This window comes from Taudactylus pleione, unplaced genomic scaffold, assembly GCF_031769625.1.
Source record: "Taudactylus pleione unplaced genomic scaffold, aTauple2 ptg000055l, whole genome shotgun sequence".
Lineage (NCBI taxonomy): Eukaryota > Metazoa > Chordata > Amphibia > Anura > Myobatrachidae > Taudactylus > Taudactylus pleione.
In genome coordinates, this window is record NW_028284457.1 from 12,493,034 (window position 1) to 12,510,280 (window position 17,247).

The window sequence follows — 17,247 nt, forward strand, 5'->3', positions numbered from 1 at the left end:
ACCCAACACCCATAATAATACTTACCTCTCAGGAGTCCCACATCTGTGCGGGCGTCCGGCGCTTTAAAACGACTGGAAAATGGCCACGGTGACCATTTACCCATCGTTTGCGCATGCGCTGTACAGGGAAATGGCCTCTGGGCACACTCTAGTGCCCAGAGTCTATAACTCCGGCGCTGGCCGTACACAGCTCAGTGCGCTGCCGGCTGCCGGGCGGAGAGGATGCCCGTGTCGGAGACTGCACACGGGCTCCCTCCTCTCTAGAAACGCCCCTGCTTTGAAACATCCATTATTTTTTTCAACAATTTCGCCACTGACAATCCATTACTTTATATTACTTTCTGTATTAAATATTAGACTTGAATCAACTGAAATGTGAGATGCAGGTGATGTGGTATATTTGCTATATACAATGCCCTCACTATTGCGGTAAGAAGGATTTTTGTGCATGCCTCTATGGGAGCAAATGACAATCCATGATGTAGGTGTGATGTGGAATTGTGTTCCGGAATGTGATTCGCATCTAATTGAATTAACCCCATAATGTTTTTACTATTTCAGATAGCATTTTCAATCTGATATCAAAATATGATTTCTAAATAAATATTGTGTGTAAAACCAGGTACAAATATACTTTGCAAATTATAGCTTTAGAAATTGTATAATATAGATTAGTTTATTGTTTAATGCAGTGTTTCCCAAACTAACACCCCAAGGCACTTGCATGGATGCACAGGATTGTGGTCCAGTCCCAAATGAAATGGGCTAGTACCTTTGTAGGCTGAACTGTGTGCTGACTGTTGTGTTAAGCTGGGAACACATTAGATGACATGTGTACCCAGAGATGCGACCAGCGACCCCTATGCCGATGGGCCATCTGGCGGCCGGTATACACTAGACCAGTGGTGTCAAACTCGGGCCCTTCAGCTTTTGTGGGACTACATATCCCAGCATGCCCTGCCAGTTTTAGCATGCCCTAATAGCAAAACTGTGGCAATGCATGTTGGCATGTGTAGTTCCACTGCAGCTGGAGGGCCCGAGTTTGACACCACTGCACTAGACAATCCAGTGCCTGACCACCCGATATGTTGGCCCCTGCAGCATCCCACTGCATGGGGCCATCAACCAACCGTCAGGTTGGCCTGCATGTAGGGGCGACCTGACAATGCGGCTGATGACCAAATGGGAGCGCACACCAGAAGACATAGAGCATACACATTAGATGATTTTGAACAATTTGTCATTCTGATCTATCAGAACTGGCCAAATCATTTAAAAAATCGTCTAATGTGAACCCAGCTTAGAGAGTGTATGCATTAGAGAGTGCATTTCCGCCCCCTACTGCACTTCTCCTCCATTGTACTTCTCTTCCTCTGTACAGCTTTCTGTGCCGTAAAGGCAGACCCCAAAATAAATAGGGTTAACTCTCTTCCACTGCCAACCCTGACTCCACCCTCCATTGCTTGTCATCTCCTCTGTCTGTGTATCTAATCCCCCTCTGTATATCTGTCGCCATCTTTGTATTATTCTCTCTGTGTGCCAACCTGTATGTGCACCTGTCTCTGCATGTGCACCTGATTCTCTATATGTGTACCTACTCTTCAGTCTCCTCATATGTGCTTCCTGTAATTCGAGAAAGATTGGGAACCACTTGTTTCTTGTATTAAAAGTGGCTATTATATCAGTTAGCTATAAAAATCAGTACAACAACATGCAAAACTGGAAACATAGATTCAAAATAAACTGTGTAAAAAAACATAAAAATGTGTAAAATAACAGTACAGTACAATTTCTGTAATTGGCACTTCTGTGTTCATGGATTCAGGATTTACAGGGGGTTTTCTGGTTTTGTGATGGAGCTGATTTTTGTTTTGTCTTTGTTTGAACTACATCAAATAAAAGAATAAAAGTATAATTCCTAAAGCTTACATTTCATACAAAACATTTTTTTTCGAAAGAATGCTTTTCAATAAACTTTCCTAACAAATTAGGTCATTTCTGCGTCTTTTACACTTTACAATTCTTTTCTTTCTCTGCCTTGTCCAAAATTCTTTCCTTTAAACCATAGACACCTATTCATCACTGTACATTATGGGAGATTGAAGCAGGTGACAGTACATGATCTAAAATAGTACTATTACAGTCATATGACAGATATGCTTTACAATGATCTCTCGGTTACCACTGACCTAAATAAAATGTAAGGTAGGTCAGAATAATTAAGTATAGAGCAGTACCAATGGGGACTTCCAAATGTGCTCATTAGGAATGACTGATGGAAATACATGGAAGTATGTGAGGCAGACACTGAGAAATGGAGGTCAAATCTTACTCATCACTCTAATTCTGGCAGAAAAGGTTAGGTCATTGTCTTATAGAAACAAAATATGCAAAAATAAAATAAATATCTACTTTATTCTTATAATAATGTATATGTGTTCACAGATAGTAGTCACTTTCAGAAAATTCTATTGCAGCAGTAAAAAATAAACTATTGCATTTAAAAGGAGACTCAATTATTATTATTTTCTATTATTACATGTAGCAGAAGTGTTCCCAATTTTAGTGATTCAGATCTTTACCTTGTGATCTCAAGACATCTACTTAAGTAGGTTCACTTAATATGACTGGGGCTGTAGTTTGGCTAACAGAGGAATACATATGGTGCAATTCAACCAAATGGGGCATATCCAATTGCAAGCATTTTCAAAACCTAGCGGTCGCAAAGTTTCCATATTCAATTGGCAGGTAATAAATCAGTTGAGATAATTTATATAGGAATTACCTCAGCTATTTTCTTGCAGCCCTAGTGCAGGTCTAAAAAAAAGAAAATATCCCTATTATAAAATGAAAATGTTGGGGACCCCTTCAGGACTCCTTGGACAACCCCCCCCCCCCTTCCCCCTAAGATTAATTAGGCAAATGGAAGTTTTCAATTACCATAACTGGTCCAATAAATGTTTTTGTTAATTTAGCACTCTAAATTTAATTAAAGCAATTATTTAAAATAAATAGAATTGCTTTATATATATATATATATATATATTTTTTTTTTTATTATTTTTTTTTTTTTTAATTGGCCTAAAATTACCCCAAAATCACCATTTTTCATTTTATTCGTTTGTAATAAAAATGAAAAAAGTTTGCTTTGTATAATTTTTTTACGAAAAATATGATCCATTTGCTGCAATTTTAAAGAATATTTTATTTTTCTTTGGGGTAGTAATAACCATTAATACTGTTATCCATTGTTTTCTTTTATTTTTGGGGGTACAGGCTGTTACCCATTTTTTTTTAAATAAATTTCACTCTGGATTTTGTCTGAAAAAATTTGCAACCATTTTTTTTCTAATGAATACTATGGGTATTGGGAGCGCGCATACCAGCAGTACTAGAAAATTGGTTGCGATGCCGGCAAAATATTTTGCTAGGAATACCTCGCGCCCAATTGCATATTCCCCTTTGAGTTAACAATTGTTATCAGTTGTTCTGCCAACTGAGAACAATAGGAAATAGAAGACAAAGGGTCTGATTTAGAATTGCACGCTAATGCTGGTACACCTGCGATTTCATTCAGCTGAGGATGTGCTAATGAAAATATGGGATGGCAGATGCAGGATGTGACATGTCCCGAAAAGGTCGAGACACACCTGCGTTTTTAGCCGACACTTCCTTTTGCCTCCCCACAGCACTCTCTGCCTGTCAGTCACAAAGTGAATGAAGAATCACAGCATGTGACTACAGCAATGTACCTCAACACATGTGCAGAGCCAATCAAAGCAAGCGCAGTGGCAAAAAAACGCACCTTTTGTGAAAGCATCGGCATTGCGTACAACTCTGAATCAGGCCCAACGACTGGAAAATGCTGGAGGAAACAGGAACAGCATTCATCTATTTTTTCTTCTGCTTTAAGAGGTAACAAAAGAACAATAAGTAACTGTGTGTCTGCATTTGAGCACCACTAGCAGGTGTGTTGCCCAGCTTTCCATGCTTTTATTTATTTATTTATTTTTTATTTATTACCAGTTATTTATATAGCGCACACATATTCCGCAGCGCTTTACAGAGAATATTCGGCCATTCACATCCGTCCCTGCCCCAGTGGAGCTTACAATCTATATTCCCTACCACATGCGCACATACACACATACACACACTAGGGGTAATTTTGTTAGGAGCCAATTAACCTACCAGTATATTTTTGGAGTGTGGGAGGAAACCGGAGTACCCGGGGGAAACCCACGCAAGCACAGGGAGAATATACAAACTCCACACAGTTAGGGCCGTAGTGGGTATCGAACCAACGACCTCAGTGCTGTGAGGCAGTAATGCTACCATTACACCGTCTGTGCTGCCCAAAGTGCTGCTTTGAAAGATTACCAATTTTTCTATGTAGTTAGTATAGGATAACAGCGTTAGGAAAAGCGTGCCATATTTACATTGGGACCCTTCTCTCAAAAATCTACATCTTGGGAATTTCTGCAGTAATAGCTTGATACAATCAATAAAAGTAATAGTTATAATGTTGCTGCTATTTACCCAGAGTTTATAGTATAGTCCTATGAAGAAGACACAACCTGATGCCTCACTATTACAGCAACAGTTGCTGACGTGTTGTGTCCTATGTTCATTATTTCAAAGGTTAATAGATAAAGTTATCAGGAAACAGGACTTTATAACATCACATTTCTACCTTCAAATATTTCATTGAATTTCTTATCTTAAATAGACTTACTTTTTACTTACTTTGGACCTATGTTCTCCTTGTACAATAGCTTATTTTTATGATTAAAGATAAACATCATAATGTGGTTTTATTCCTATGTAAAAACATGCTCTGAATCCTTGTTTATCACAAAATATTTGAATCAGCAAATAATTGAGAAACTGTTTCATTACAATCACAGTATCAGAAAAAATAAAACAGAAATACATTATCAGCTACATATAACTCCTTTTCTTCAGTCATTTCATTTACAGCGCTGTGAGATTGTATAATGCATTTATTTTTATTTTTTCATTTCCAAATGTTGGTATGTAAGCAGTGCTACAATTTGACAAAAAGCATACAGTAAGTGTAACGGGGGCTGAGGTCACTAAACTACTCCTGCCAGGGCCATAACTAGGGTAGTGTGACCAGTGCCATGGCACAGGGCATAGCAGGGCAGGAGGCACTGTTTGGGTCTGTCAATTTTTCTGTATATTATCATTCTCACTTGTAGCTTCCTCTTTTTATATCCCCAGCATCTCCTGGCCTCCCCTATCTCTTCCCTGGACCTTCCCCATGAAGCCAAGGCCCTTTTTCAGGTGCACTATCTTAATTCCTTTTTATAAAATGGGGGGGGGGGGGGGGGCGCCCATGCACTCTCTGGCACAGGGCACAAAAAAGTCTAGTTATGGCACTGACTAATGCATATCTCTATACTTACCTGGACCATGGCCTTCAGGCAGTGACTCTCATGCAAATGGTTGTAAATTTGTGTTTGCCAATCAATTGCACACCTGAATGGACTTTTGTACATACATAGTAATATGAATATCCATGCAAGTGTGCAGAGCAAATAATGGGAAAATGCAAGCAAAGTGAGGATTAGGGATAGACAATCAAAGTTACCTTATAGATATGATGTATCAATGTAGGATTAGCACTTGTGTATCAATGACAGTCTCTCATCACATGGAAAGTATATTCTGCTCGTATGCTTTGAAGAAACATACCAGAGCTGCAACACACATTCCTACAGTATTCGATTCTGAAGTTTATTTCTTGAATGAACAGCAAGACAGATTCAGTGAATCTCAACTTGCTGGGACAGTCTCCAATGACCACAGAATGGGATAGAAGAAACTGGCACAACACCATCATCATGCTGCATCAATCTGGAAAAAAAATACCTTTATTGTACAATAAAAATCAATATTTTCAATTCATCAATGTTCAATCATACGGTCTGATTCAGATGCTGACACAAATTTGATCGCAGCTGCGATCTTTTACGGATTCGCAATTGTGAAAATATGCTAATGAACCAATCGCTGTCCAGTGCTTAGAGATGCCCACTGAAAGCATCTCACGCCCCAGGGCTGAAACTAGGATTTTTGACACCTGGGACAAGGCCATAATTTGGTGCCTTCCCCCAAAAAATGCAACATAGCGGACAAAAAGGGTGTGTGGTTTTGTGACACAGTAATGCCCATTATAACACATTATGCCATACATTAATGACCCTTATAACACATTATGCCACAGTAATGTCTCTTACAACACATTATGCAACACAGTAATGCCCCTTAAAACACATCTGCCACAGTTATGCCCCTTACAACACATGCCACAGTAATGCCCCTTATACATTAAGCCATAGTAATACCCCTTATTCATTATGCCACAGTAATGCCCCTTATACATTATGCCACAGTAATGGCACTTATACCATTTGTGCCACAGAAATGTCCCATATACATTATGCCACAGTAATGCCCCTTACACATTATGACACAATAAGGCCCCTTTTACATTATACCATAGTAAGTCTCCTTACAGATTATGCCACAGTAAGGCTCCTTACACATTACACAACAGTAAAGGCCACTTTTACATTAAGCCACAGTAAGGCCACATCTCCCTTCTCTTACCTGCCAGGGCCGTGCGGTTGGTGAGCTCGGGGTGGCGCAGGACGGGCCTGCCACAGGCTGGGGAACTGTCAGTACTGCCGTCGTTGTAATGTGGTGCCACTTGTGAACCAATTGAAGCTCATGGACCGGCAGCCTCTGCTGATTGGCTGCCGGTCCGCGTGCACTGATTCATTTGCAACCGGCACCACATTAGACTGACAGTGTCGCTGTGCCTCTCAAGGCCAGGATGTGGCTCCAAACCCACAAGAGCAGCAACCTAGCCTCCTGGCAGCCTCTCCCCGGCACACCCTGAAGTCCGGCACCCGGGTCACGTGCCCCCTTAGCCCCCTCTACTTGCAGCCCTGGCCGCTCACACATAAAACTGTAAACATCGGAAACACTGAATGCAGATCAGGCGGCCATCAGCCTTCTGAGTAAGTCTAAGACATAGTGGGTCTCGAGACATGCAGAGGGCTCTCCTGCTGTGAGTAAGAATGCAGTGGCTAATTTATGGACGCCCAGAAAACAGTGTTTAAACAGTCCGACACACCTGTTCTTCACTACCCACTCCCCGTTATCTCTCCCAAACACTGACTACCTGTCACTCACTTAGTGAATGAGTCCTCTGTGAGAGCATAAACACAATGCAATCACTGCGCATACACAGTGTATCTTATATGTGCAATGGCTGCTACATGTGGGTAACAATTGCTCAATCTGCGTAAATATTGGCATTGTGTCTGCATCTGAATCAGGCCCATAGTGAAGATTACAAATGTCATCTTGTCTACATTTGGACCTCTCAGCCACTGAAGAAGGCATGTTTTCCCATGCATATCTTCAATGACTTAGCAGGTATAGGGATAGTATAGTTGCCAATATTTCAAAACAATTTCCTGGGAGACTTTCCTGCTAAGCAGGTGACCTTAAATAATATTGATGTTTTTATTGAGCTCCTTTATTGGGGAAGGGGAACTGTAAACCACAACATTATGCCACAGAGTCAAATAGTGTCATTAAAAGCCCTCCCTGCCCACTTCTCTTCAGCAAGATCTATGAGGCTGGTCTATTCTCTATCGTACACCAGGAGAGCCCACCTGAAATTTGAGCAGTATGACTTAAAACCTAATTTACTGATGTAGTCCCAGTGGACCTTGGTGCACTAAACTCACTACCGTGAAATCACATGCTAACTGAGCATGGTGTCATCGTTTGTACTTTAAATGTTCTTCTTAAAAATATAAATTTATAGAGCTCAGGGAATAATACTAGATTCTGAGAAATGGAATATGTATCTAAATAAAAAAAAGATCTACAGGATCATGAATTCTTTCCCCCAGAAATTTTCTTTTTTTCTGTTTTCAAATGTTGGTATAAATACAGTTAGTCTGCCAGCAGCTGGCGATGAGGTGGCAGGAAATATCACAGTGACACAGTGTCTTCACTAAAGGTCATGCAGAAATTGCAGACACATATCATTTGGTTATTATGAGAAATAGAAAAAATAAGAAAACAAAAACAGCCACATTCATTTTCAAAGGCAAAGTGTAATATGACATGTGCAGCAGAAAAGCGGAACATATTCTAGTTGTTTATTATTGTTCGTACATGGATTCAGGCTGTGATCTAATGATATAAGTAGTGACTATGATAAACAATGCTTGTATTAGTACAAACTATACTATACAGTAAACAAACAATACTGATATGTTCTGATATTTCTGTGCAGGCTGCAGTTCTGTACATCACCTCTCTGGACCCTCAGGAGGTTTTACCAGCTTAAATTATCCTGCAAACTACGAAAACAGTAAAACTTGTGCATGGGAGATAATAGTTCCTGACAATAAAGTAAGTGATTCCAAATATATATATATATATAGTAATGTTTCTAATTGAATGTGAATAAAATAGTTTTGTTTGTGTGGTCATGATACACATGACCCTATTAACACAACCAGTCTGACCTGACCAAACATATCAGCTTCCTCCATACTAGATAGGTCTTGTAGAATAGTGGATGAAACTGTACCAGCAACATGTGATGAGGTGTCTATGTACTAAGGCTTGGATAGAGATAAAGTGGATGGAGATAAAGTACCAACCAATCAGCTCCTAACTGTAATTTTTCAAGCACAGCCTGCGAAGTGACAAGAGCTGATTGGTTGGTACTTCATCTCCATCCACTTTATCTCTCTCCAACGCCTAGTACATAGAGCCACCAGACTGTAAAGTAACATTTAGAAGCTGATTGTTGGTACTTTATCTCCATCCACTTTATCTCTCTCCAATGTTTAGTACATAGGCCCTCCTATCTATAATAGAGTTTCTCCCCATGCAGCAGACAAGAAATGGTGGGATACTGCCCAGTTAGTAGCAGTGGGGTAACACTGCCCCTAAACTTTATCTGAAATGATTCCCTATGGTAAATGATTACATGGTAAGTTGAGTCCCCCCTACCTTGTGCATTAGAAAGGGCCCAGCATTACTTATTATCATCATCTCCTGTGCCACCTGTAACTAAGCACATACAATTTGTAGGTGACAAAATGGTCTCCATAGCAACAAAGGCAATGAAACATTGGTAGAGTTGCTGTATATTTATTGCATTCCTAAATATAAATCCTATTTCTTTTGCTTTTTCAAGTTTTAGATGACAATTCAGCATGTTTATGGTAGAATTACAGTCCTGCCTATGCTGTGCAACTGTTGGACATGAGTAAATATCAAGAGTATGTAAAGAGTGTGCTAATTTACTTACATACTCAATTTAATAATTTATTTACATAGTTTATACTCAATCTCAAATGGCAATGAGTTTCTTAGGTGGTGAAGCTTCTCTATCTCTGAGATGGACTAAATGGCTTGCGTGTAATACAAATGTAAAATATATGAGCATTATGGTTTGGTCATCCCAAAGGGATGCAGTCAAGAAGCTGACAGTCGAAATGCTGACCGCCAGCTTCCCGACTGTCAAATCCCGGCAGGGTACTAATGACAGGCGTCAAAATCCCGATGCCTGTCATTATACCTATGCCGGGAGCCTGACACCCGACATACCAATCGAAGGTAAGCCGGGCGGCGGGCACGGGGGGAGGGTTAGGTTAGGAGCTCCCGGGGGGGGACTTAGAGTTAGCACCCCCCCGGGAGGGTTAGGGTTAGGCTAGGGGAAGGTTAGGTTAGGGTTAGGCACCCCCGGGGGGAGGTTAGGGTTGGGCAGCCCCCCGGGACAGTTAGGGTTAGGCTAGGGGAAAGGGAGGTTAGGGTTTGGCAGCCACCCGGGAGACTTAGGTTTAGGCTGCGGGGAAGGGGGGGGTTAGGTTTACACACTTAGGAGGGGTTAGGGTTAGGCACTAGGGGGAAGGTTAGGGTTAGGCACCCCTAAGGGAGGGTTAGGGTAAGGGGGGTAGGGTTAGTAATACTCACCTAAATCCTCTGTCGGGATTTCCACTGCTGTCAGTCTGCCGGCGTTGAGATACTGAATCCATCCCAAATTCTAGGTTTACAAATAGATTACCTACTTAAAGCCCACTTTAGGTCACGTAGATCATTTTCCTCTTTAATGTACACGGAGATGTTCCTCAATATACTCCACAGAACATACCTCTCACCACACAGAAGGTTTCAGATGGGTCTCTCCATGTCGTATCTGTGTTTTAAATGTGGTGCTCCTCAAGCAAATCTGCTTCACTGTCTTTGGACTTGTCCCATTAAACATCAGTTCTGGGTCCACTGGACACTTTTTGGAATCATCTCCCAGGACTTATGTGTAACTAGAGGGTGTCGGAAATTATTACTGACAGTAAGCGCAGTGGCAAGAAAAGCCATATTATAAACCTGGATACATCCTGAGCCCCCTTCAATTAGCCTTTTTAAGCCCAAGCTTTTTTATTTTTAGGATGGAGTGGGTGGGAACTACATTAGAGAGGAAAACAAATATTGAACAATTCAGTATGGGAGAGCTATATAGCAACACTTTCTGCAGCTGTTAAATCCCAAATTCACAGCTCTTTTTCAAATACCACGTTATATGCTTCGCATGGTGGACAATGACCCTCCAATAGCTGTGTAATTATTATACAGACGTGGGAGATTGCTTTGGATTGGGGAGAGAGGAGTTGAGGCGAGAGAGCAGATCTCATTTGTAGTGTTAAACTTTATTAATGTAATGTATTAATTTTGTGTATACAATTATATACAAGGATATACAAAGATACTTTGTTCTATTTTCAAGTAATCGCAGTGATGTTACTGGTGAAAATGTCTGATTATGCCTATAGATAGAGTGAGGCAAATTGTTGTTATATAGTTAAAAAGCAAACATGTTTCTTAGAAATGTAACTCAAAAACATGATTAGCAAAACAACTTATGATTCAATTTAACAAGTTTAACAAACTTGCTTTTCAGGTTGTCCATTTGTGGTTTGTTGACTTTCATGTGGAAACCAGCACATCATGCAGTGAAGATCGAGTCAGTATTGAAGATAATCTCGGAATAATGGGTGCGTGTAAAAGTCAATATGCACAGTAAAGACCACAGTAAAAACCACAGTTCCATGTTATCAAAATGAAAAATGACACACTACATTACCAATTTGTGAGGACACCATCCATGGTCCTATTAGTGAATGGCAGATTAAATAACAGTTTATTTATTATTTTGCATTCTACTTGGAGTATGTGAATATTAATCTCATTGCTCCTTTGTTGCTGAGTTTTTGTTTTTGTTATATAGTTACACATTGTTACATTACAACTGTTTACAGTATTATACAGTAACATTTGTCAAAAACCTTACTAAAATAGTATTAAAAGTAAACTAAAAATGATACATGGTGTACTAATTGAAGAAGTGTTCTAAAGGATCTTTTGTTATTAAACAAATGATAATGGCAGATTATTTGTACCCAATATTTTTAAATGGATTATGTCAAATTAAATTACTTTATGGAGATATCAAGTTCATCAAATATAGAGGAAGGTTTTCACTTTGCCATAACCACCCTAAGGGTCAGATATATAGCAGAATTTAAGAACCAGGTAGCCATATAGCATCAATAAAAAATATATACTGTCTGGTGTACCATATGATAACAGATATTTGTTATTTATATAGCCCCCCCACCTTAAGTCTACAGGAACATGTTACTCAAGGGTACGTTTGCATTATAAAATAAGATTACGTTTAATAATCTCATAATTAAACAGGGCAGGGCCTGAAATAAAACACTGTAAAGCGCTGCGTAATATATAGGCTCTATATAAATACCTTATTGGGCTCACATAATAGTTAAAAGACCTTGAATGAGTTAATAACAAAGGTTGGATATACATTGTAGATGTTGGAAGAGGGTATGTTAAAGTTTCCATGTTTCTACCACTGCCATGACTGTTCTGATTTCAAAATGCAGGACACAGTTACAAACATCATTGCAATTTTTAAGAATGATATGTCGGGTCCAAATTTCTAGCTGACGTTAAGTCAATGTTCCAGGTGAGAATATATAGATAATATCTGGATGCACTATTGCAGACACAGGTACATGTTGTTTTTAGGTACAACAAACAGTCTATTATTGGTTTAGTTTACCCAAATCTAGCATTTGCTGTCGGCTTGTTAAGTAGAATAACTTTAAATAGCAGAATGGGAATCTACTTTAAATCTATACTCTGCTATTTTAGCCATACAGTAACTAAGGATTAGCATCAGAGAGGATGAATTATATAAAAAAAGAAAATATAAATATTCACATACACATATTCCAGCACTAGGTTTGCTACACACTACATTTTCCCAATTCACCCCAATGCCGAATAGCAAAAAGTATATGGTATCGAGAGTAGTGGACATGTACATTGTTAGCTCTCCGTGTAACTACCCCGTAACTAGGGTAGTGCAACTTGTGCCATGGCACAGGGCACCGCAGGGCAGGGGGCGCTGTTTGGGCCGATCAATTTTCCTATATATTATCATTTATTATCATTCTCACTTGTAGCTTCCTCTTTTTTTATCCCCAGCATCTCCTCACTGCCCCAGGAGTACCCCTATCTCTTCCCTGACCCTATTTAAAAAATGGCGGGGGCAATGCTCTCTCTGGCACAGGGCACCAAAAAGTCTAGTTACGGTTATACTGAGAGCTTCTGTTTTTTGAGGATTTCCGCAATATTTGAGTATGGGGACATTTGTGCCAGGAGTATGTTAGGCATAACAAGTGTATATAATTCAGATCCACAACAGAATAAATATTGTACAGTACAGTACGTAGAGCACTGTTTACCAAATCCAGTATTCAGGGCAGCTGTTAACAGTGCGTGTGTTCTATGTCTCCATGCTGGAGCACAAGACTATTTTATTTACCTTACCAACACATTTTAAAAGATTCACCGGTGGTATTATTATTTCACTTGGAGTTCTGCGAGAAGACCTGTAAAACATACATTGTTAAGGCCTCATGAGTCGGCCGTAATCAAAAAATGGACACATCCGCAATTATCAGCAGATTAGCGCAGGTGCCGAAGAAAGCAATTGTATATTGTGCAAATGCACTGCACCATGCACATGCACCTTGACAGTATATGTATAATGTTGTGCCAGGCCTAACCTTAGTGTGTTTTGGGTTTTTTTGCCTCTCCCTCATTTTCTCACCACTCTTTCCTGGACTCCCTCTCTCAATCTCTCCTGGCCATCTCTCCTGTTGTCTCCCTTTCTCTCTCTCACTTTCCCTCTCACACACACACTTTTTCTTCCCTGGTGAGTTGCCTATCTCTCCCTCTCTCCTGGACTGCCTCCCTTACTGTCTTCTGGAACACCTCTTTTTCTCACTTTTCTCTAGGTCATCTCCCTCTCTCTCTGGTCAGGATGTACTAAGGCTGTGGTGACCATTCCGCCAGTCACCGCAACCTTACTAATCGCATATGTACTAACATATGCGATTAGTATCGCAAAGGACAGCTCTTGCGAAAAGAGCTGCCCTTTGTGAAATAGTCGACGCCGGGTGACGGGGTCTCTGTGGGACCTCGTCCCCTCCAAGCCCCGGGAGCTTCCTGTTGGTCACATGTGCAGGAAGCCCCGGGCTCCTCCTCCTCCTCCCTGCACCTGGAAGATTAGGAGGAGGCGGATGACCCAGGAGGAGCGCAGGCCGGCGACAATGGAGTGCAGGTGAGTAGGGGCCCGCATTGGGCGACTTCTGGGCGGCGAACCGTCGGGAGCGGGGTGCGGTAAGAAGCCCATAGGCTTCTATATGGTAATGGCAGGTTTTTCTGGCGTTACCCTCCGTGCCGAAAAAAGGTTGGCCAGGGCTTAGTACATATGGAAATGCGGTAAAACCCCCGAAAACAGGGTTTTTACAGCATTTTTCCTTTAGTACATCCCAACCTCTGTCTCTTTCCTGTTAAATGACCTTTTTCCTGCTCAACTGCCTCTCTCTCTCCCCTACACCAACAAATGGGGATAAATGTCCCCAGAAAGACATGATGGATAGGAGGAATATATAGATATATGGGGCCCCCAGTCAGTGTCTCACCTAGGGCCCTATTAGATCGTAATCCAGCTCTGGAGCTGAAGTGATGCATATGCAAGAAGCTTCACGGATACTCGTTTAGACTGACAGGTTCTTGCATTAGTATAATTAAGTAAATTTGGCTGCTGCAGACTTCTGCACTTCTGGCCACTTTGTGTCTGACAAGGAAGCAGCCCCTTAGGGGTGCCCTGAGGTCTGGATAGAGATAGTGCCTTTGCAGTGTTAGTAATAAATGCTACCAAATATTTACACAATATAATAATATAATGTAGTGCCACGTACACAAGATAGAATATTGCCTTTATAGTTAATAAATGCAAAAATCTTACTTTCAGTATAATAATTAAAATCATATTACACACAAACTTTTGTCATTTCCCTTTTGAAAATCAAATGGGAATATTCTTTCTTGCAGTAGTTCAAATGTAAATATCAATTAACTAATGTGAATAAATGACCACAATGTTGCATAATATAGCAGTGATGTATTAAATTACTATCAACTAGAGGGGCCAACACATTAGCCAATCAGAAGTGGCTAGATAGTCATCATCATCATCATTGTGTATTGCTGCATCAGTCCTCCGGCACCTGAAAGATAGAACACACCTTACTGGCCACGGACAAGTAAGATACTGTACTCTTACTTGTCAGTGGCCAGTCCCCATTACTTTTCATCACAGACATGTGTGCGCAGATGCACAATAAATAAATACATATCTTACACGATAAAAATTAACCCCTATATTGTTTATATTTTACTAATGTTTTTGTTTTATTTTTTGTTTGTTTCTCATTTGTACACAGGTACATACTGCGGAAACAAAATACCCAGGCCTCTAGTTTCAGTTGGGAACAGAATTTTTGTGACATTTATCACTAATAGTGAAACATCAGTCAAAGGATTTGAGGCCAAATATGAAGCTGTAGATCCAAGCAAGATGGGAGGTGAGACATTTTCTTCAACAATACTGTACATAGGGCCTGATTCAGAATTGAATGCTTAACCGATGTTTACACAGATGAGCGATTATCGGTGCGTGCGTTAATTAATTGTGATGGCGGTCGCTGCGAGGATTCAGTCACAATTGATTGACAGGAAGAGACCGTTTTGTGGGTGGTTACAGGGAGTACCGGCCAAAACGTGGGCGTGTCGGGGCCGTTTCCTTCTACTAGCCAGGGTCTGCGATCGCGCATGCAGAGAAAAAATTTCAAATACAACTAGGGATGTGCAGGCTCGGATAGGTTCGAATTTTCCCGCCATGTTCAGATTTTTCCCGCCAAAAATTGTGTCTCAAAAAGAGGCAATACGTCATCTTTCATGAACAAACATCATCATTCCTGGACAAAAGTCCATGAAAGATGACGTTTGTCCATGAAAGATGACGTTTTGTCTCTTTCTGAAACCCAATTTTTGGCGGGAAAAATCCAAACTTGGCGGGAAAATTCGAACCTATCCGAGCCTGCACATCCCTAATTACAACATAGACTTACTAGAGGTGTCAATGTTTGGAGGATTTGCGTCTAATGCTGCGTTTGTATACGCCTTTACGGGCAGCTAAGAGGGCGTCTCAATACAAAATCTGACGCCTACCGCATTAGCATATTTTAGCAACTGTGATCCGTGAGAGTAAGCAGTTGCGTATGCATTACCGTCTGTCTCTAAATCAGGCCCATAGTTGGCAACTGTAATTTCAAGTAGCCTTATTAAAGTCTTTATTTTTCAATACTGACTGCACACTTAGATGTTTTGTGGTAATAATGCAAGCCCATCCATTGGTGTCTATTCAGGATGTATTTAGAATTTGTTCTGACCTAAATCAGCAAGAATCCATATAAATAGGGCCTGTGCATCTTGCTTATGTGGGTGTAGTACATAATGTACTTTAGTAAAAAGATTTCAGGGAGATTGTGAAAGCAGCATACTGTATATGCATGCACTGTTGAAGAGGGCATGTACTGCTCCACCTGAGAGGTATATCATGAAAATAGGTTTATGTACAATTGTAAATGAGCCCCAAGGCAATTGGGTGCAGCACAAGGATGACGTTTTCACTCTCTGCGCACTATATATACAGATAGATATGATATGCAACACTTGTATATCTGTGAGCAACTGAGTCATTCATTCAGCATGCAAAGTGTCGTATACAGACTCAGTTGCAGTCAGATATATACAGTAAGTGTTGCATATAAATGAATCAGCACAGTCTCCTGGTGCATCCTGGTTGCATATCGTTTTCGGCAAAAAAAGATGCTCAACGCTAGCAGACCTGCATGAGCCCTGGCGGGTCATTTATGCCAGGCATATCTCGCTGCATGACGTATTCAGGCTAGATGAGCAAGGACACATCTCTACATCTCTGATGTGGCCATCAGCGTGCTGGAGATCAACAGCCATTGTCTTGTAGCACAGTGGCGGATTCAGGGGGGGCAATATGAGCTATCGCCCCCCCTAGCACAGACAGTCCGCATCATGCACTGAGCTGAGCAGTCTGTGTTCAGCCTGTGCTGTGATCGGAGCCTGTGTAATGCGCGGAGAGCGGAGAGTGCTTTACACAGGCTCCGATCACAGCACTGGCTGAACACAGACTGCTCAGCTCAGTGCACAATGCGGACTGTACGGTAGCCGGAGGCTGGAGTTCTCCCCTGAACGCCAACATCCGGCTCTCCACACGGGCACTATGGGAGAGACGTAATGACATCTCTCCCATAGTTCCAAGGAGCAGCCCGGCAGACCAGAGGGCGGAGGGTGGAGGACGCAGGAGCAGGTTTAAGGTACGTTTTTTATTTTGTGTGTGTGTGTGTCAGTGGCTATAAGGGCACTACAGGGGGCATTACTATAAGGGCACTACAGGGGACATTACTATAAGGGCACTACAGGGGGGCATTACTATAAGGACACTACAGAGGGCATTACTATAAGGGCACTACAGGAGACATTACTATAAGGGCACTACAGGGGGGCATTAATATAAGGGCACTACAGGGGGGCATTACTATAAGAGCACTACAGGGGACATTACTATAAGGGCACTACAGGGGGCATTAATATAAGGGCACTACAGGGGACATTACCATAAGGGCACTACAGGGGGGCATTACTATAAGGACA

The 17,247-nt window shown here is 41.1% G+C and overlaps 1 protein-coding gene across 1 annotated transcript in view; it reads left to right on the forward strand.

Moving 5' to 3' along the window:
- Positions 1-17,247, forward strand: part of LOC148535176 (ovochymase-2-like) — a 163,496-nt gene that overhangs the window by 17,488 nt on the left and 128,761 nt on the right. Inside the window, exons 2-4 of the mRNA XM_088464456.1 lie at positions 8,345-8,463; positions 11,021-11,114; positions 14,940-15,080. Of these exons, the coding sequence (XP_088320582.1) occupies positions 8,345-8,463; positions 11,021-11,114; positions 14,940-15,080 (354 nt within the window). The remainder of the gene's footprint in view (positions 1-8,344; positions 8,464-11,020; positions 11,115-14,939; positions 15,081-17,247) is intronic.